Source organism: Typopeltis vanoorti, chromosome 1 (assembly GCF_054136105.1).
Source record: "Typopeltis vanoorti isolate ZY-2024b chromosome 1, IOZ_Tvanoo_1.0, whole genome shotgun sequence".
Taxonomy (NCBI): Eukaryota; Metazoa; Arthropoda; class Arachnida; order Uropygi; family Thelyphonidae; genus Typopeltis; species Typopeltis vanoorti.
In genome coordinates this window covers 58,186,127-58,209,228 of record NC_143549.1, presented here as the reverse complement: position 1 = coordinate 58,209,228, position 23,102 = coordinate 58,186,127, and the positions used below count along the sequence as shown (strand labels likewise).

Here is a 23,102-nt window from a genome sequence, read left to right as displayed (position 1 = left end):
GCAGCAAAAACTTTTATGTGCATTTGGATGGAGGGTGGGGGGTACTATCAGGAAGACTTTTTTTTGGTAAACTTAAGATTGTTTTAATGTCTTTCTAATGAAAGACCACATGAAGCATATGTACTTTCTTGAATGGTAGGAGATAATTTGCCTTAACTATCTATGTAGGAATTGAAATTGAAATGCCAGATCAGCTTTAAGTGTTCTTTCAGTTGTGTAAAATCAACAAGAGAGAAAGACTAGGAATTTATAATGGAGGTTTGTAAGTCTTCATTGCAGCAAGAATAATTTCTTTAACTTGCTTGGGACAGATGCCTGGAAGAGGAGAATGGAAACAGTAGTCTGACCATAAGCCCAAGAGGCGACCTCACTTAACAGCAATGCAGTGCCAAAGGACATGAAGATGAGAGAAAGGGAACATTCTGTAGAAAAGATGTAGAAAATAAAAAGATGAGAGGAGAGGACCTCTATAATATACCTGGATGGAGAACTGGTTAAAAAAAGATAAAAGTATTGGGAGAAAGGAAAGAGCTATTTAATATCCAGATTAGTAAATGGATGACCTGTGATAGATCACTACTTACAATAAATATTTCCATATAGCTTACAGACAGTTTAAATGGTTGACAGAAATGGAAAAGCAAAGTCAGCTGGAGTTATGAAAATTGATACCTAAGATGACTTCACTGTTTGAGTGACTGAACTGCAGAAAATCAAGCAAAGGAAATAAGAAATCATAGAGGAAAGAGTGGTTTTCAGTCAGCAAAGGTTAAAAGATTATTATAGATGCAGTTCTGATGGAAATAAAAAGACAACTTGTTCACCTGATGGTGAAGATATATAAGATAGTTTGGAGATTCAAAATGTATGTTGTTGTAGCTGATATTTCAGGTCCAGTGAAAAATGAAATCAAATCTATAGATCTTTAACTGGTAATTAGCTTAAGGAATTAACAATGCATATAACGGATATTAATTAAAGCAAACTTTAATGAATATCTTCAATATTTCTGCAACGTCACATTGCCATCTTCAGGAACATACAAATATGGTATGTGCATGCAGGCACTAACAAAAGCAAATGAGGAAGAAGGCAAGAAACTAAAATTGTTCCTAAAGTCCTAATGGTGCCCCTTAGCAGGCTAATTGGGTTGTCTTGACTGTTGGGCTGAAGTTCTCATTATGTAGGCTTCCCAAATTTGGGGTAGTTTCATGCACCCAAATTTGTTGAGGTTTGGAACGTTTTTTAGAGCTGCTGATGAATCCATGAATAATCTTTCGTACTTTAACTTGCTGCGGTGTATTATTTTAGTTTTCTTCCAATGAATTCTATGACGGGTATCTAAGGCATGGTCTGCCAACCCAGAGTGGCTGTACTGGTGAAACTGGATGTAGTCTTTGTGTTCTGAAATTCTGATATTCGCTATCCTGCCTGTTTGGCCAAAGTAGGACAGTTTACAGCTGCAAGGGACCTGGTATACACCAGGCAGGTCTAAGGGGAGTGGTTGGTCTTTGGTAGAGCGGATAAGGGATGCCAACTTTTTATATGATCTATAACACGAAGTCAGGTCTTTTTTTTTTGCAGATTGGTTATTTTCTCAGAGGTGCCCTGGATGTAGGGGATGGTGATAGATTTCGTGCAATCTTTATTGTGGAGGGGGGGGGGGGGGTCATAGCCATTGGCTAAGAAAGTGTTGAGGATGTGGTTTAGTTCAGTGGTTAGGGCATCGTGATCTGAGCAGATTAATTTTGCCCTGTTGAATAGTGTTTTTATAACCCCATATTGTTGTGTGTGTGTGTGGGAGGGGGGGATTGCTGGTGAATGTATCTGCCTGTATGGGTGGGTTTTCTATAAACAGAGAAAACCAAAGATCCATCAGGCTGGCGAGTGATTAGTGTGTCTAGGAAGGGGAGGGTGTTGTTTTCCTCTTTTTCTAAGGTGAACTGGACTCTGGGGTGTTGGTTGTTTAAGTGTGTTAAGAAGGAGTGGTGTGTATCTGAGCAAACACATCATCCACATACCGAAGCCAAATAGTGGTTTTTCGTGGGGCAGAGTTCAAGGCTTTCTCTTCAAAGGTCTCCATAAAGAAGTTGGCCAAGGGCGAGGAAAGTGGTGAACCCATGGATGTCCCCTCTATCTGTTTGTAGAATTTTTCTTGCAAAACAAAATAGCCTGAGTTCATTGTGAATTGAAATAGGGCTGAGATATCGGGAGGAAACTTGACTTGGATGAGGTCTGGGGTTTCCTTGAGTGGGACATTGGTGAATAGGGAGGAGACGTCAAAACTGACCATTATGGTCCGTTTTGATGGAGTGAAAACCTCTCACTCCAACATAATGACCATTATGTCAGTGTGTTGGAGTGAGAAGTTTTCTATACTGGCTTTGAAGTGGGCTGAGTTTTTTATGTGTGATGGTGTGTTGCCAGTACAGTGTGTGAGCGCTTTGGCTAAATGTTTGGCTAATTTTTATGTGGGGGGTATCAATGCCATCCACTATGGGACATGATGGCATATTTTGTTTATGTATTTTTGGAAGTCCATATAATTGGAGGGGGGGGGGGGTCTAGAATTATATAAGGTTTTAGTTTGTTAGTGACTTTCACAGGCCAAGAAGTGACCTTCTTAAGGAGTCTGTGGAGAGTTCTAATCTGAGAGCTGGTAGGATTATATTCAATAGGGAGGTACGTGGTATGGTCTAATACTAAAGCATTAAGCTTACCTGTGTAGTCTTTTTGGTTGAGAACCACAGTGGCGTTTCCTTTATCCACTTTAGTGATTACTATTTTTTTGTTTTTCTTCATTTCTAGTAGAGCTGCATATTCGTCTTTGGATAAGTTGGTTTTTGGAGGTTTTGCTTTGGTGAGAACACCGGCTACATCTAGTCTGACGTTGTTGGCGATATGTTTAGGAAGGCTGCGGATCCCACATTCTATTTGGATCATGATTTTCTTGGCAGGTATTCTTTTAGGAGGTAGGGCAAAATTGTGGTGGCGTGAAAGTGCGGTGAGTGCTTCAGGCTTTAAAACTGCAGAAGAGAGGTTGACAACTGTGTTGAGTGTTGGCTGTGGTAAGGAAGTAGAATTCTTTATCAGGCTCTCATATTTTTTCAAGTACCGACTACGTATTTTTTCGAATTCTTTTGTTGCCGAAGCGCATGAGATGTAATAAAGAATTGTCCAAAGATCGAGAAAACTAAATGGTCTGGCCTTCCTAAAATGCTGCCGGGATAACAAGATAATCCAAAATTGTGTTAAATTAAAACACCGTTTTACTTCACAGAAAGCTCTCCGTATTTATAACCGCACTAGTTTCGCCTAATTAAGAGAACAAATCACCCTGACATGAGTTCTCTCTCCTTGCCAACGAAAACAAAGCCTTACGGGTGCTAGAAGAAGAGCTTTCAGATACTCTCGGCCATGATATTTGGACGATTCTTTATGAAAGAATTAAAAAAAATACGAAGTCGGCACTTGAAAAAATACGAGCGCTTGATTAAGAATTCTACTTCCTTGTCAACCTCTCTTCTGCAGTTTTAAAGTCTGAAACACTCACCGCACTTTCACGTGGCCACAATTTCGCCCTAGCTCCTAAAAGAATACCTGCTGAGGAAATCATGATCCAAATAGAATGTGAGATTCGCAGCCTTCCTAACCATATCACCAACAACATCAGACTGGATGTAGCCGGTGTTCTCACCAAAGCAAAACCTCCAAAATCCAAATTATCCAAAGACGAATATGCAGCTCTACTAGAAATGAAGAAAAACAAAAAAATAGTAATCACCAAACCAGATAAGGGACACGCCACTATGGTTCTCAACCAAAAAGACTACCCAGGTAAGCTTAATGCTTTAGTATTAGACCGTACCACGTACCTCCCTATTGAATATAATCCTACCAGCTCTCAGATTAGAACTCTCCACACTCTCCTTAAGAAGGTCACTTCTTGGCCTGTGGAAGTCACTAACAAACTAAAACCTTATAATTCTAGACCGCCCCCCCTCCGATTATATGGACTTCCAAAAATACATAAACAAAATGTGCCATTATGTCCCATAGTGGATGGCATTGATACCCCCACATAAAAATTAGCCAAAGCACTCACACACTATACTGGAAACACACCATCACACATAAAAAACTCAGCCCACTTCAAAGCAAGTATAGAAAACCTCTCACTCCAACATACTGACATAATGGTCAGTTTTCACGTCTCCTCCCAATTCACCAACGTCCCACTCAAGGAAACCCAAGTCCTCATCCAAGCCAAGTTTCCTCCCGATATCTAAGCCCTATTTCAATTCACAATGAACTCGGGCTATTTTGTTTGGCAAGGAAAATTCTACAAACAGATAGAGGGGACATCCATCGGTTCACCACTTTCCCCGCCCTTGGCCAACTTCTTTATGGAGACCTTTGAAGAGAAAGCCTTAAACTCTGCCCCACAAAAAAACACTATTTGGCTTCGGTACGTGGATGATGTGTTCGCTATTTGGCCACATGGCTCATATACACACCACTCCTTCCTAACACACTTAAACAACCAACACCCCAGAGTCCAGTTCACCTTAGAAAAAGAGGAAAACAACACCCTCCCCCTTCCTAGACACACTAATCACTCGCCAGCCTGATGGATCTTTGGTTTTCTCTGTTTATAGAAAACCCACCCATACAGGCAGATACATTCACCAGCAATCCCCCCCCCCCCACCCACACACACACAACAATATGGGGTTATAAAAACAATATTCAACAGGGCAAAATTAATCTGCTCAGATCACGATGCCCTAACCACTGAACTAAATCACATCCTCGACACTTTCTTAGCCAATGGCTATGACCCCCCCCAAAAAAAAAATATTAAAACCAGTAACCCCCCCCCCCCCCTCCACAATAAAGATTGCACGAAATCTATCACCGTCCCCTACATCCAGGGCACCTCTGAGAAAATAACCAATCCGGAAAAAAAAAAAAAAAAAAAAAAAAAAAAAAAAAAAAAAAACCTGACTTTGTGTTATAGATCATATAAAAAGTTGGCATCCCTTATCCGCTCTACCAAAGACCAACCACTCCCCTTAGACCTGCCTGGTGTATACCAGGTCCCTTGCAGCTGTAAACTGTCCTACTTTGCCCAAACAGGCAGGATAGTGGATATCAGAATTTCAGAACACAAAGACTACATCCGGTTTCACCAGTACAGCCACTCTGGGTTGGCAGACCATGCCTTAGATACCCGTCATAGAATTCATTGGAAGAAAACTAAAATAATACACCGCAGCAAGTTAAAGTACGAAAGATTATTCATGGATTCACCAGCAGCTCTAAAAAAACGTTCCAAACCTCAACAAATTTGGGTGCATGAAACTACCCCAAATTTGGGAAGCCTACATAATGAGAACTTCAGCCCAACAGCCAAGACAGCCAAGACAACCCAATTAGCCTGCTAAGGGGCACCATTAGGACTTTAGGAACAATTTTAGTTTCTTGCCTTCTTCCTTATTTGCTTTTGTTAGTGCCTGCGTGCACATACCATATTTGTATGTTCCTGAAGATGGCAATGTGACATTGCAGAAATATTGAAGATATTCATTAAAGTTTGCTTTAATTAATATCCGTTATATGCATTGTTAATTCCTTAAGCTAATTATCAGTTATGACCAACGTATAAGCCTTGCTACAAGAATATAGATCTTTAACTGGTGATATCATTATATTATTCATGTTTATGTTTCTATGCTTAACAGCATAGAAATTTTAATCTTAATTCGTTTTAATAATCTTAACAGATTATTAAAACAAATTAAGATTAAAAAAAAAATTTGGGGGAGGGGAGGGGGGCATTTTGTTTATATATATATATGTTAAAGATACCAAAAATTTTATATACTTAGTGTATATGATGAAGGTAATTATGATTCGTTGGTGGATGGAGTGGTGAAGACGGAGAGTTGTGGAATAGGTGCCTTCCTTGATGAGTCTTTGGACTTCCTGGAGGTGTCACGTAACAGTAACAATAACAATCCTTTTTCCTATATATATATTTTATTATTATTATTATTATTATTATTTTATTTTATTTATTTTTTGGCACAGATGAATAGTTAACATACTCTGAATGCAGTGAGAAGAGATAGACTTCGGACATGGTCATTCTTATAGGAAGTGCGTGGTATGGACAACAATCTGTTTGTCATAATGTCCTTGACCGTAGTATTCTCCTCATTCTACACTACTATTCCAATTGGGTATTTTATGCATTCTACACTACTCGTGTATCCTCCAGTCATGGGCCAGAAAAATGGCTTATATGCAACTGATCAGAATGCCTTCAGATGTTATTGTCAAGTTCAATCCTAAGTACTATTCTGGTGGCTGCTTATAGCATTTTAACTCTCAGAAAGAGAAGTTCTGGGTCACCAAAGTATAGTAATTTGGTATGCTCTTGATGAGGTAATCACTTATACTGCATGAAAAGAAGCAGGTATAGAAGCTAAAATTTCTGCTTATTCTGTCCATATATGGAATCAACGATTTCAAATCTCTAATAAGCAAGGTGATGGTGGTGGTGAGGTTTCACCATGATAAATGTAGAGTAGGTCAAGCTGGCATTTCCTCTAATGAGGAAAGAGTTTCTTTGCAAGCAGTCAATTGGACACAATCCTAAGTTCACTTTTCATTGATTTTGAAGTCAATAAAATCAACAGTTATTTCACCTAAGCTCTAATATTCCATCCAATGTGAATTAACTCTGAATGAGCTAAATATCTCGTGAAATTTAGCCAGTAATGCAATGATTTCAAAAGATATCAGATGACTACTAGGTCAACTAATATTAAAAGATATTAGTTGACCTAGTAAGAGGTAGTCAACTGATATCTCTTTTTTTTTTTTTTTTTCTGATCTGTATATGAATAGTCAGTTGGTAAGATGCCTGTCACTTATAAATCAATCTTAACCCCCCCTCTTCCCACCCCTTTAAATGTCACAAATACAAAACTAAGTCATCAGAAAAACTAGTAATATGAAATAGGTGGAGTCTATATTGTTTATTGTAGTCTGAGAAAAATTTAAGGATAGAACAGCCATTTGCCAATTATGGCATTCTTTAATTTTGATTACTATAATGATATCAAAAATGATTACTATAATAACAATGATATCAAAAATGTATACATATAAGAATATGATATAAAAATGCATAAATATAAAATACTATATTCTAGAGAAATGATATAAAGAAAAATGAAATCCCTTCATAAAAATTCGAAGTATGCAAACAAAGAAATGAAAAGAGTTTCCAAAAGGCAATAGCTACTATTTATGAAATACCTGTTGTCCCAAGGAGTGTAGTAGAAAATGGAGATAAATCATGAGACCTTGGAAGTGAGGTAAATATATGACCAGCTGGATGTAAAGAATCTGATGGTGGCTTGACTGTAGCAGTTGATAATGGTAAGCCTGATTTATGAACTTCCACTCTCTTCTGCTTTTGCTGATGATTATAGATCTCCCATGCAATGCGTACATGCATTGCACACCATTTTCCTGGTTTCTAGAATTATGAAAAGAATTTTCAACACTCCATTGAATGCATTCTGTATATAAATAGAAATAGTACATATTACAGCAATATTATAGGATCTAACTAAGTCTCTTAAAGCAACACCATAAACTGTTTCAGTGAAAAGATAATTTCAAAGATAATTCACCAATTGGTGATGAGGTCATATGGTTATAGACAAATTCTATGATGCAATTACTAAATCGAGCACTCTGAAACTGCTTGCATATTCCATCCCATACTGCCTGAGGTAAGTATTCCTTAGTAACTGTATAAATTGCATTTCCTTCCTCCCATGTTTGACATTGCCATCAGGTGACCTATGTTTGGAGAGCTCCAAAAGCCAAGTTGTTTAGTTTAGTAAAAATAGAGATATAGTTAAAATTTGTGTTAGAATTAGATTGTATTGTGGTAGTAATGAGATTTAAGTTTTATTTAAATGTAGTTAACATAGCCTTTCTGCATGGTTAAGTTTCATAGCATAGCACATGACACTGATGTAAGCTGAACAATGGTGTCTATGGCATCATTATTTAAAGAATTCAACCAAAGGGATTTCTACAGCAATGTCTGGAAGATGTATGCGTCACCAGAAAATGCTACAAAAATGAGAATCAAAAGTGTGAATTAGGTCATGAGATTGAAGATGGAACAGAGAATAAATGTGAAAATGTGTATGATGGTGTAACAGCAGATAGGATTGAAAGAGAGATTAAAAGTGACATGATTGAGAGAGAGAGAGAGAGAGAGAGAGAGAGTAAAAGTGTTGATTGAAAGAATAGTAGTATGATGGATAAGAATGAAGAGTTGGCTGTAATGAGGGAAATAGCTCAGTTACATGGAGTGATACACAGAGCAGAAGCTGCAATGAATGCAGAAATATCCGAAAGAAAGTGTGTTGTTGAATGAAGTGAATGGGTAAAAGCAGGGAAACTAGAGCTTTTTTGGGGAGATGGGGGGGGGTTGAGTAGGCACACAGATATCAGTAAGGCAGCTGAATATAAGAACGAGCATAAAATGTCTAAGTTAGTACCTGGTAATAAACCAGAATGGGATGGTTAGTATAAAGTGTCAGGACAGTAGTGGGTCTAAGGGTCTTTAACACTTTATGTCCACTAATGCCAGAAGCATTCAGAACAAGGAGGAATTTATTGCATTGGTTAGTTCATTCTAGCCAGAAGTTAGCATTAGTGAGACATGGCTGATAAATGAGATAGTGGCCAGTAGAACAAAGTATAAAGTTGGTTGATTCTTGATTCTTGATAGACCGGGGAATGTAAAGGATGATGGGAATAGTATGCATCAGCAAATAGGTTCAATGAAAGTGTGTGTGTGTGTGGGGGGGTAATTATTATTGGGGACTTCAATTATAGGAACACAGATTAGGAGGAGGAACGGACACATGGGAGAAAGAAATGGAATTTATGCAGTTACTAAGCAATTATTACCTGAAGCAGCATGTGATAGAATGTACCAGGGGCTTGAGTGCACTAGATCTAGTAACATCAGAGAATGTCTATAACTGAAATGACCACGATGCCACCTTGATTAGAGTGATCATATGGTCTAAATGTGTGGAATTTTCAATTAAGAGTGGTATATATGGAATTACAGGGCTGGTAAGTATGACAAAGCTTAGGAGATTGCTTGGATCAGTGCAATGGCATGTGAAACAACAAGAGATTGATGTTGATAGTGCATAGGAAGTGACATAATGCTACAAAAGTGAGAATCAAAAGTGTGAATTAGGTCATGAGATTGAAGTAGTGGATGGAACAGAGAATAAATGTGAAAATGTGTATACAGTTTGAGGGAAGTAATAGCAGACTGCATACCTTAGAGTCAGGAGAATAAATCATGTGGGAGTTATCATCATTAAGCTGGAGCTACAAAAAAAATGAAAAATCTGTGGAGGGAATTCAGTGAGAAAGGTGACCAACAAACTCATGAGCAGTAAAAAGCACAGGCCAGAAGGGTAGGTAGGTAAGGGTAGGTAAGTGTGTGGTAAGAAAGTCAAAACCAGAGTATGAAAGGAAATTAGCAGTGTATGCCAGAGATAATCCCAAAGAATTTGGTATGTTGCAAGTAAAAGGAAGAATGCTTATGGCAGAATGATCTTAATGAATGCCAGTGGTAAGGAGGTAACTAAATCAGGCAAAACTGTAGAATTACTAATTACTATACACTTTGCAAGATTTTGGGTAGTCTTATTGGCCCTATTATTATTCTATTAAGACTACCCAAAAAGGGCAATCTTAATAGAATGGATAACTACAGAGGTATTACTTTGCTATCAACCACAGTTAAAATCTACAATAGGATGATACTCGAGAGAAAAAAACCAAGCTGGATTTCTGAAAAAACGATGTACAGTGGAGCCATTGTTGAGATATTCTTCCAGTGTTTAAAGATTGATTTATTATGGCAAGAAGATTGAAATATGTATTATACCCAGCATTTTTGAAAGCTTCTGCTCTGATTCCATCAATCCCTGGGGACTTTCCTGCTTTAGTTTGTTCTATTGCTATTTTTAGTTCCAATATATAAAAATACATTGAATTAATCTGTATTCATGTAAAAATATCAAGAAAGATATCTAAAGGCTTAGAAAGCATTATTATAAAGTGTCAAAAGAAAATTATGATATATAATGAATTTCTGATTTAGTCACTAATAAAATGTTTAATCACAGAAAAGAAATATGCTAAATGATGCTCGACATGAGCAACATTTATATTGAAATTAGAACAGTTGTATATCACAGCTTTATTTCAATGATGACAGCAAATAAGAAAATAAGTATACTGTGTGATTTCTGTTGCAACTGGCTACATATTTCCTGAATATAAATGAATCGCCGCACAAGCTATTTACCGATCTTAACCAGCCCTATTTCTGTATGATGTGCCTCCCTTCCGTAAAACAGCTACTACACCTAGGCAAAAGAGTTGAAAACCTCGACCAACAGCTAAATACTATGATTGATACTTTCTCCTCCAGAATTGGAAAGTTGGAAACTAAGTTTGAGATGCTCGATGACCAGAACCCGATCTCAAGTGCACCCGTGCCTGCTAACGAACTTCGTTAAGTAATCGCAACAATGGTACGAGTTGTCAAGGCTGAAAATAGGAAACTCAATGCCGTTATCCTGAACTTTCTGATGGAAACGGTCAATCCTTAAAAGAAGATGTCGGCAAACTAGCAGGAGAATGCAATTTAGATCCTAGAAATATCGTCAAATGCCATCGTTTCGGACCCATAAACAAAAGAAAGGACAGAACAAACTATTCACGTCTCGTGAAAGTGACCTGTGACACACCAACAAACACAACCAAATTTAAAACAGTGATAAACAACAAGCTAAAGGACACTTGCCCCCAGTCACGAATATGTGCCCGACCTGATTTAACCTTTGCCCAGAGAGAACAAAGATGCCAACTCCGAAGACAACTAGAAGAAAAATGCCAAAATGAAGACAACAGTTGGATGATAGACTAAAAACAAACCTAACTAGTGCAAAAACCAAGTGACACCACTAGTAGCCACCAAGAACACCAGTATGCAGGCACTGCATAGGAAATGTGCAAGACCCTTGGGGCCAAATCCATGCCTTAACAGAACCTTGCATATCCACTTCACCAACATCTGTGGCCTCAACTCCAACCTTAATAGCATCCACCAAACCCCACCTACTCTTTTTAACAGAAACTCACTTTCCCCCAGCACCATTCATCTCAACCTTCCTAACTATACACTATTTAACTCCTTTTGACCCAAGGGTGGTGTCTATGCAAATATCCGCTCTGACATACCCTGCCAGAGAGCAACTAACTTAGAATTGCCTAACTTCGACCTTCTTTGGTTGAAGATATCCCTCCCCACTCAGTCAAATTCATTGGCTGTCTCTATCACTTTCCTAATACCAGCAATTACTCTGAGCTCTTTCATTTCCTCTCCTTAAAAGTTGATTTTCTCCAGTCCCACTCTCCCAACAGCAAAATCATCCTCCTGGGTGATTTAGACATCCATAACACCAATTGGCTTTCCTCTTCCAGTTATATAGATCCTGCAAGCAGAGTTGCTGAAACATTTGCAATCACCAATGACTTTACACAAATTGTTCAAAAACCGACCAGAATACCAGATAACCTGAACCACTCCCCAAATACCCTAGATCTCTTCTTTACTAATGACCCCTCTAAATATGCAGTGAATGTAGTGCCCCCCCCCCTCCCCGGGTAATTCTGACCACAACCTAGTGCTCATCTCCTTCCCCATGCAACAATGCTTACACAGTTACTCCTACACAAGAGTAGTTTGGCATTATAACAGCACAAAATAGAACATTCTCCGAGACTACTATACTTCATTCCCATGGTTGGACTACTGTTTCCGGTCTTCCAGTCCAAACATGTACACCGAACGTATCACCAAAGTAATCCTCACTGACATGAAAACATATATTCCCCACACTACTCAGAACTGCATTCTCCTAACTAAACCCTGGTTCTCCAAAAGATGTGCCAAGGCTGTGCAAATGAAAAATCAGACATACCACAACTGGCTCAAATCAAGAACCCAATTCTCATTCAGTGCCTATACTGAAGCCCAAAACAGATGCAAGAAAATTATCCATGCTTCTTAAACAGAATTTGAACAGGCAAAAAGCAGGAAGCTTGCAGCCTGTCCTAACAGCAGCCATGCCTTCTGGTCTCTTGTCAAGGCAATTGGCCATAACTTTTGCCCCACACTATTCCCACCTCTATCATACTCAGATGGCTCAATTGCAACATCACCCATAGAAAAAGCTAACCTCCTGGCTTCACACTTTGCCTCCAATGCACACATAACTGACAATGGCAAATGCCCTCCAGTCATTCCAACTGCCCAACATACAATGTCCCCTGTATCATTTTGCCAAAAAAGATATCACAAACCTGTTGTCTAAATTAGACACAAAAATGTCTCCTGGCCCTGATGGCATTCCTTCAATTATCCTGAAGGTCTGTGCATCAGAACTGACTCCTATCCTATGCCATCTGTACACACTCTCTTACTCCACTGGTATATACAGGGTGTCCCTGAATTCATATCCAAAACGCGAGGGCATGGTAGTACACGCCGAAACAACCAATATTCATCATAGAAGATGCGGCCGCAAATGCAGCCCTGTGCCAGTAGTGGGTGCAGAAGAGGCGGCATGGCTTAAAAGCACTGCATCGGCCAATCCCCAGCATTCTCAGCATCGAGAATGCCGGGGTTTGGCCATGAGCAATGTACTATGCGCCGTGTGCCCGATCATAAAATGTTTGCCAACTGCACTGTCAGCTATGTGAGGCAGGCACCTTCCACGTCAGTTGACATAATGGTGGATGAGCACGAACGGTCAGAATGTCAGCTATGAGCGAGGACTTCTTGTGCATGGTGACAGATAACCCAGGTACAAGTATGAGAACTGCCGCTCGGAGCCTGGGTGTGCATCGGAACAATGTCTGGCAAGTACTGCATGAAGAAGGGCTACATCCCCTATCACTTACAGTGAGTGCAGGCATTGATAGCTGTTGATTAATCCCTGTGCATGGATTTCGTCCAGTGGTTCCTGCAGCAAAGTGTTGTACAGCCCGATTTCCCCGTTCATGTGCTCTTTACGGATGAATCAACTTTCTCACGTGAAGGCGTAGTCAATGTCCATAATGCACATTTGTGGACGGCCCAGAATCCCCCCATGGTACACGTCCACAGTTGAACAAGCAACAGTTCGCCGTCAATGTCTGGAGAGGGATCGTGCATGACTACTTAAATGGACCCTACCTACTGTCGGACTGCTTCGATGGGCAAACATATGATATTTTTCTGCAACAGGTTTTGCCGGAATTGCTTCAGGATGTTCAAGTCGCCATCCACCTGTATGTGGTTCCAGCACGATGGGGCACCTGCCCATTTCAGCATGGACGTGCATCAGCATCTTAATGACACATTTGGGAACCAATGGATTGGGCGCGGTGGTCCTATCCCGTGGCCCCCAGATCGCTCGATCTTTCTTGTCTTGATTTCTTTCTTTGGGGACATTTGAAGAGTGTTGTGTAAGAGATGCTGTGTAGTTCACAGAGGATCTGGTAGCCTGACTGTCCGTCGCAGCCGGTGATGTGTGCGACAAGCTCAGTGTTTACGAGCAGGTACGCCAATCACTACTCCGCCGTTGTGCCGTGTGTATCAAAGTTGGTGTGCGGACATTCGAGCATTTGTTGTAATGCTCTCCAATAAATGTCACTCTGGAAAACTGTGTCTGTCCTTCATTTTCAACTCCTCACTGCATTTGCAGTCGCATATTCTATTATGAATATTGGTGGTTTCGGTGTGTACTACCATCCCCTCATGTTTGGGCCATGAATTCAGGGACACCCTGTATATATATATATATATATATACCAAAGCCTGGAAACTGGCCTATATTCAACCCATTCCTAAAAAGGGTGACAAATTACTGCCATCTAACTATCACCCTATCTAAAGTAATGGAGAAAACCATCAACTCTCAACTCCTAATCTACCTTGAAGGTACCCGGCTATTAAGCGACCCCCCAGTGCAGATTCCATTGAATCCGTTCAACAGGGGATCTACTCTCATAGATCACCCATCGGTTGACAAACGCCATGGAGAAATTTGGTGAATCCCAAGTAGTTGCACTTGATATCTCTAAAGCCTTTGACTGAGTCTGGCACAAAGGTTTACTAAGCAGACTCCCATAATTTGGACTGTCTCAGGACTTCTGCCGATGGATTGCCTGATTCATGTCTGGATACACACTATGTGAGATGGTAGATGGCTCCCTATCCACTCACCATCCAATTAATGCTGACATCCCACAAGGTTCAGTTCTCTTACTGACCCTCTTCTTTCTACATATCAATGACCTACTTCAGCTGACCTCTAATCCAAGACACGGTTTTGCAGATGACAGCACGTTACACTCCTCCCTTTCATTTGACAAACCCTACTCTACACAACTCACTTCAACCCACAGAACATCAACCACCACTGCCCTTAATTCTGACCTCCAAGCCATGTGCCAATGGGGATCAGATAATCTCGTCAACTTCAATGCTAGTAAAACCCAGTTCTGTCTTATTTCTCACAAAAAAGAACCATTTTCCCCCATCATTGTTTTTGATACCACTCAATTCCCAGACAAGATGAAATTTCTCTTCTCAGAATTTCCCTGACATCAAGACTCTCCTGGCATAAGCACATCACAACCATTGCATCCTCAGCTTCCAAAAAACTAGGTTTTTTCTTTTGCTCAAGACACTACTTCACCTCTAAACAGCTGTTAACATTATACAAATCACAAATTCGCCCAGCTGTATTCAATATCCCTCGATTAATGCACCCCCGATTAGTGCATCATTTTTTTTCGATACCCAAATTCGATTAGTGGGCCTATATACATCTTAAAAATAAATGTTACAGATTTTAAAAAATCACTCACCAGAATGAAATAATTTAGTTACTGACTTAAAACATTTTACAAATTATTTTTAATGGCATACTACACTACTTCCATGTACACTATGTATACTATGTTCCAAATTTTAACCACCAAAATTTATGTCATCTGCTAATTACATAGCATTTTCCTGATCATATCTCATACCTCCTTTGCAATTATTTTCCTTAATTTTTTTTTTAAAGTATTTCTCAACCTTTCATCATGAGTGAAATAGTGAAAGTGTGAAAACGATTCGAAAAGTAATCTCATTGGAAGAAAAACTTGAAATAATAAAGAAAGTGAACAAGGCGAGTTCAGAGCAAAGATAAGACAAGAACACAAAAATGGATGAATCAACTATAAGAGCAACTTTAAGCAAAGCTGCTGAATACAAAGTATTATAATGATTGAATTAGAGAGACTTCTTTGTACACGGATCGAAGATTGTAACCAAAAATGGATCCTGCTAAAAACTGACCTTATAAAATCAAAAGAATTAAGTCTCTTTGCAACCTTGAAAGAAAGGGCTATCAATGATGGAAAAGAAGAATTCCACGTTAGTGCTGGGTGGTTTGAGAAATAGCCTACATAATGTTCTAATCAAAGGCAAAGCTGCAAGTGCCGATAACGAGGTGGCCACAAATTATCCAGAGATTCGAAGAAAATTGTTTAAGACGGGAGCTATTGTGACCAACAAATATTTAATGTCGATGAAACTGGCCTTTTTTTTGGAAGCCAATGCCTTCCAAGACTTTTCTGGCTAAATCAGAGAAATCTCAGCCTGGTTATAAAGTCAAAAGTAGAATGAAAATACTGCTAGCAATATGCGATCCATTTGGAAGCACATTCTTCCACATTGTGCAAATGATTTTAGTGGCTTTTCAAATGGATCTAAGTTAATTAAATCTCATTCTGAGAAACAGTGATTCCGACCTGCTAAATTTAGATGCACAGTGGGAAGATCCTGAAGAATATGAAGAAAATTTAATCATTGACAAGCCCAAAGAGATTTCACCGAAACAAATTTAAAATATTTTTCGTGCAACTGAAACTTTTAAGTAGCAATGCTTAGAGACTGACCCTTGTGAAGAGAGAAGCAGGAAAATTTGCAGAAGAGCAGTTGTATGAAAAAAGAAACAGAATTCCTGCCAGAATAATAGATTTATATTTTGAATATGTTTTATTGTCTTTCAGCTTCATATTTTTCCTTTAACTAGTCCCTGAGACATATCCTAATTCTTTTATAAAAACAATCAAGAGTAAAAAAAGAAATTTGAGGAATGAATTATACTTTTTTCCATAGGTTATTATAATTGATTAGTGCATTTTCGATTAATGTGCCTGTTTTAAAGAACGCATTAGGTGCACTAATCGAGGGATTACTGTACTGCTCTCACATCTGGAGTGGGCGCCTAAAAGCTCCTGCAAAATGCTTGTCTCAATACAGAGGAGAACAATTAGACTGACAAATGACCCATCTTTCACTAACTCACTCCCCTCACTTTCACATAGATGCTTGGTCTCTGAATCTGTATATTCTATAAATATTTCCATGGAAAATGTTCATCTGAAACAGCATCAATAATTCCCCCACTCTGCTAAGCCCATTGAAACACGTACAGCTGCCACTCAACATCCTTTCACAGTACACCTTGAAATCCACAGAACAAATTTCTTTTCCTCCTCATTCATCCCTGTTACTGCAGTACTGTCGAATAGTCTTCAGTCTTCCCCCAGGCGTGTTTCCCAAGGAATACAACATACAGGCATTTAAATCAAATGTAAACAAGTTTCTTCTTTCCCAACCCACCACCTATATACAGTACGAAAGTACTATAGGTTGATCAGCCAACCTCTCGTATATGGGCCCAACATTAAAAAAAAAAAAAAAAAAACCTCACTCATAGTTTTGCTCAAGCTAGTTCTACGTACTTTTTCCAAAACCTGCACACACACACACACACACAAAGAAAAATCCTGATATTCTTAAATGCCTCATTTTTCAGTGGGAAATTACAATCCAGTTGACGATTGTAATCCCTTTAAATCTCAAACCAGTCCCATTTCTTGCAAAACAGAATCTTTTCTATCTGATTTTAGCCTTCATAATACGAAATTTTTTGAATAAGAGGAGGCTTGCCTTCTTAGTATTAAATATATATATATATTCTTGATTGTGTGTGTGTGTCATCTCCCTCTTACATTAGAGATGCTAAATGTAAAAATAAATAAACACCAACTTCATTCAATTCCAATAAGACGATCCAAAATAATTATTAATATTAGTTGGAATCATTGTGCTGAATTTCACCAGTAAGAATGACCAACTGAAACCAAAGTTTAACCACAAGGACAGCATTTTGTGTATATCTCCAAATCCCAAATTTTTGTGCATTCCATCCAATCAGATGGAGTTATTGCAATAGTTTGACAAATTTAATTTATAAGGATTCCACATAAAAAATTTGATCAAAATACATTTGGTCAGAATCCTGGAATAAATTGAGTATGGAAGGCCATATTAGTAATTATAAATAATTCAGAAATCCAGTTCTGGAGATCAAACATGAAACTTTCTCGAGCCATTTAAGACACTGCAATAAGAAGGATAGTTAGTGGTTTCATATTGAGCAGTGATGTTCAAATACCACCTACAAAAAAAAAAAAAAAGAGCCAAAGTGTAAAAAATTTCTCCTAGCTTGTAAGACATTACATGGGTAGTGTAGAAAAGGCTGAATCCTATTCATGCCTATAAAGTGCATGTGTTCTCTGGTTGGTGTGTAAGATTCAAAACTGCATTTCTAAGAATTAAATTCTGCATGAGAGATAGTTGAGTTTTTCTCAACATTAATTGACAAGGTGAGATTCAAACCTATGTTTTTTCCAATCAACCAAAAGGCAAATGTTACCTTCGCAACTACTGTATATGAATCTGCTTCACTGCTGTCAGACTCTCTCTTATGTGCATCACACCCACTCCTACTGTTTCCCTGGTAGAGATAGTTGTGATGTTATCCATGGGCAAGCCATCAAAACTCAAGCATGCAAGCATAAATAATTAGTATTAATGCTAGCTAAGAATTAAAACAGCCACAATCTGTATGAGAGATAGTTGAGTTTTTCTCAACATTAATTGACAAGGTGAGATTCAAGGTACTTGGTGTACCTTTCAAAGTCGATCCTGTACTCAGGAAGAAATTAGAATTATTGACAGTATACTGATTAACTGAAGAATTGCGGCTAGCCAACATGAGGAGTATACATCATTAAAGACTGTTGTGCAAATGGAGAAAGAGAGAGTTTATAATGATATGTGCATTATCAAATTCCACATTTACTGATTTTATTAGTTTTCTGAATATGCTATATGTCTTTAAACTTTCAAACACACTTCAATACTTATATACATGAAACTTCTGCTACTGGTATGACCACTGCAGTACAACTGGAACTAGCATAATTAGATCAGCAGTAGGAGAACACCAGCCAGTTATCAGAGACTAAAGGAATCAGCATTACAAAACATTCTAACAACAGCAAGGAAAATAAAATAAAATTGCTGTTGCATGAAATACAAAATTGATATTGGCGCAGACATACACAATTCAAGATATTGTTACTAACAAGATCTCATTAATGAAACTTCTCCTCCCTTAAAACAATGATGATTTCAATTTTTTAAAAAAAAATGTTATGGAAAAAAAAAGACCATAGAACTGTGGAAAATAAATAAAAGTAATACAGTTAGTTGACTGGACTATTTCTGAGAGCATTAAAAACAATACAAATTATTCACAAAAAAGAATGTGATAGGGCAAATTTTATTGTGTTAATTAGCACATAGGTGAATTTTATTGTTATATTAGCACAGCACTACTGAAAGTCATTTTTCAAATTTTAGTTAATAACACAGGCCTGCGATGGAAAAGTTGTCTGAGAAGTGATAATTGATTCTTATAGATTTTTAGATGCTGCTGAGTTCAGAAAAAAATGTAAAAAAATTCCATCATCCACCAATTTTACCCAATTTCTAATTTTATCGTTTTCATTAGTAGTATTTTGATTTAAATTCAGTACATCGGTATTCATTTTCATTCTCCTTTATTTACAGCTAATTAGTTGTATAAGTGCTTTTTTTGAAGCGCTTTTTTATGGTAAATTCTCATTCTTAAGATAGGGGAGGGAGGAATGCAGGTAAAAGAGCAGGTGGCTACTTTGTATCTGATTCGCCGAGATAACAGATGACTTTCCTGTTGTCACATCTTCTTGTGTGATTCTTTAGTTGAACTTTAGTCATTGACTACTAAGGTTATCATATTTCTGAAAGTTGGCATATTTTCTAAGTTAGTGTGAAGATTTAATTTAGTGTGTTTGTGGTTTTTTAATGTTTTTACATAGTGTCATGTAATAGTGTTGATGTCATTCGTTAAAATTCATTTAACTGTGTTTAAGTGGTGTTTGTAATGGCTTCAAGAGGTTGCAAAAATTCACCTAACATTTTCTGCTACATATGCGGGCAGTTAGTGGTAAAAAAACAACGAAGAAACATTACAGATTTCATGAAAAAATTGTACTATGCATATTTTGGGATGAAACTTGGTGACTTAGATAAGCAATGGGCACTATTTGAAGAAAAAATGGCAGCTGTTGTTGAAAAAGAAGCATGGGAAAGCTTTGAAAGAGGTGGTGACCAAATTTTTAGGAAATCACAAGGACCCCCCACCCCCAACTATAAAATGATTGTGTGAAGACATGCTACAGAAATTAAAGTGCAGCTTTAATTTCTTAAAGTGCACTTTCTCAACTTTCATTTAGACTACTTTCCTGAGAATCTGGGAACTGTCAGCGAAGAGCAAGGAGAGCGATTCCACCAAGACATCAAGGAGATGGAAAAAAGGTATCAGGGCAGGTGGAATGTCAACATGGCAGACTATTGCTGGATGTTGCAAAGAGATGATCGGGGAAAAGAATTTCGCAGAAAAAGTTCAAAAAGAAGCTTTGAAGGAAAAAGAAAAAGACACCACAATGAAATATAAAGTATGTACTAAAGATTAATCTTTAATTAAATTATTTTTTTCCAATACTTTCATTCCAAAAATGTTCATGGAAAATTTTAAATAGTTATTTTACTTAATTTTATTGTAGTTTTGTTTTAGATGGGTGTGTCATTGACTGAGTTATTTAGTTTATAAGTTGTATTTTTTTTTTGTTTAAATGTGATACTGTCAGTATGGACCAACGTGTGGTAGAATAATGGCGGCAAAGATGTCATTGTTCAGTGATTTGAATTTATGTGATTTAGTACAGTGCAGTGTATGTGAGATGTATTCTTTAAGAAAATTAAAATATTTATGAAAGGAGAGTGAATGAGTGTGCATAAACTGTTTCGACAATGAGTGCCAGTTAGTGGCAAGAATGATGTGAATGTTAATAGAGTAGATAGTAACGAAGGTAAAATGGACAACATTAATATTAGAATTAACACTGAGTGTGTGGTGGAAATACAGGAGAATGAAATAGACCCAAATAAAGATATAGTGTGCAATCCTTATTGCATGTTATCCTTCACATGATGACAAAGTGCAAAATTGAAAAAAATGCAGAAGCAGCAAGAGATTAGGAGGGGTTGAGAAGAGAGAGAAGCAGGTGGTCTGAGTTAAAATCGAGAGCATGTGAACAAACGAGAAAAACAAGGTAAGTAGAAAATTATGTACAGTCTCTGTGATCAGAGGAGTAAGAGGAATAATGACTGTGGAAAAATAACCTTAAGGAGTGCTGATGGTTATGACGTGACAGAAGCAGATAAAATGTTGAGTTATTTACTGACTGATCACTTTACAAGGGTATAGCATACAAGTGAGGTTAATGCTGTGACAGAGACTTATGTGGAAACAGAGGTGGATGAATTTCAGGGATTATTATGGCTGACTTCAACTATGGAGATATAGACTGTAAGGAAGAGAGATTACATGAAAAGAAGAAAATGGAATTTATACACCTACTGAGAGATAATTACTTGAAGCAGCATGTGATGGAAGGACTCGAGATGCAAAAGTACTACTGGACTTGGTCATGAGATCAGAAGAGCTATCTGTAACTAAGATAGCCACATTGCCTCCAATTGGGGGAAGTGACCATGAAGTCTTGACCTTGGAGATTGTAAAAAATGAGGAATATTCTATCAAGAAGGTATAAGGTAATCACTATAAGGTAAGTGATTATGACAAACTTAGGCGGAAGCTTGAAGCTGTGCTAGGGAAGGATGTTAGTAGTGCATGGGAGATAGCTAAGGGAGATAGCTAAGGAGATAGTATCTAGGGAAAGCTATATTAAACTGTATACCTAAGGTAAGGAGGGTTAATCAGGTAATAGTTAGATGGATGAATAATATCATTAAGCCTGAGCATAAAAAAACAAATTGCTGTGGAGGGTATATAAGGAGAAAAATGACCAGAAAACCTATGAAGAGTACAAGGGTCAGGCAAGAAAGGTGACGAGTATGGAAAGGAAGGCAAAATCAGATTACAAGAAAAAACTAGCTGGCAGGCCAAAGGAAATCACAAAGAGTTCTTTCATTATGTGGAAAGTAAGAGGGAAAATGACCATGGAAGAATAACCTTAATGAGTGATAAAGGCCAATAAGTTACAGATGTAGATAAAATTGTTGAGTTACTGAGTGACCACTTTGAAGTATCACACAAGTGAGGTTAATGCACTGGCATATGTGACAGACTTATGTGGGAACAGATGTGGATAAATTGGAGGTTATTAGGATATTGCAAAATCTCAATGCAAATGCAGTTGTGGGATTAAATGGGATATATTAACTTTGCATTTTGGAGGAATGTGCAAGAGAACTGGCAATGCCTCTGGATAGATAATTTAATTTAGGTTTGAGCTATGGTAGCATTCCAAGGGAGTGGAAAGAGGGCAAAATAATTCCCTTGCATAAGGGAGGTTCTAAGACTGCAGTAGCGAATTAGAGACTAACCAGGCATCTCAGGTGTGGTGGTAAAAGTAGTGACAAAATTGCTCAAAAAGAGAATTCAAGAAGGCGGATAAGAACATGATGCTCTATGAAAGGCAACATGGCTTTGTAAAGGGTTGGTCATGCATCAGTAATTTACTAACTTTTAAAAATAGATTGACCGCTGAGATAGAGGGATAGCTGCAAGTGATGATTCTGCTGGACTTTGCAAAAGCATTTGAATAAATCAATATGATACTAGTTATGTGGATAAGAGGGTGGCTGCTGGGCAGATATCAAAAATTGGTATACGGAGGAGCAGAATATAGGCAAAAGCTGATGACTAGTGGTGTGCTATAAGGTTCAGTGCTAGGACCACTACTGTTTAATTTGTACATAAATGATACAGAAATAACCTGAAAGGAAATATTCAATTGTTTGTTGATGTTACAAAATTAGGTAGAGTAATAGTGAATCAAGGCAATGTGTAGAGCTTGCAGGATGATTTAAATAGACTGTCAGTATGGGATAAAGATAATAAGAATCAGTTTAATGTGGAGAAATGTAAAATTATGCATTTTGGGATAAACAGATTACAAGCTGTGTATATCACACTAATGGAACTGTACTCCAGGAAATAGATGAAGCTAGGGATGGGGTGGTGGTATGTAGGGAGCAGTGGCGGCCTGTGAAGCTTTAAGTGGGGATGCTGCCTATACAAAATAATAAAAAAAATAATTATTTTTTCTGTAATTAGTAACCAATTTATTAATATAAATCTGTAGATTTATTTATTAATAAATTGATTACTGATTACGAAAAAAATAATTTTTTTTTATTATTATTTTGTATAGGCACCCCCCCCCCCACACACACACTTAAAACTTCACAGACTTCAGCTCTCTCTCTACCAGTGGCAGTCCGTGAAGTTTTAAGTGTGTGTGTGTGGGGGGGGGGGGGCTGCCTATACAAAATAATATAGCTCATAAGATTACTTGGCTATTGAAGAACACACACACCAACATATAGAGATAAAGAAGTTGTTGTTCCTTTTTAGAAAGCCCTGATATGTCTACATCTTTAT

The 23,102-nt window shown here is 37.9% G+C and overlaps 1 protein-coding gene across 1 annotated transcript in view; it reads right to left on the bottom strand.

The window, feature by feature from the left end:
* Positions 1-23,102, bottom strand: part of LOC150110013 (uncharacterized) — a 594,272-nt gene that overhangs the window by 81,852 nt on the left and 489,318 nt on the right. Inside the window, exon 13 of the mRNA XM_090390616.1 lies at positions 7,330-7,552. Coding sequence (XP_090246742.1) covers positions 7,330-7,552 — 223 coding nt within the window. The remainder of the gene's footprint in view (positions 1-7,329; positions 7,553-23,102) is intronic.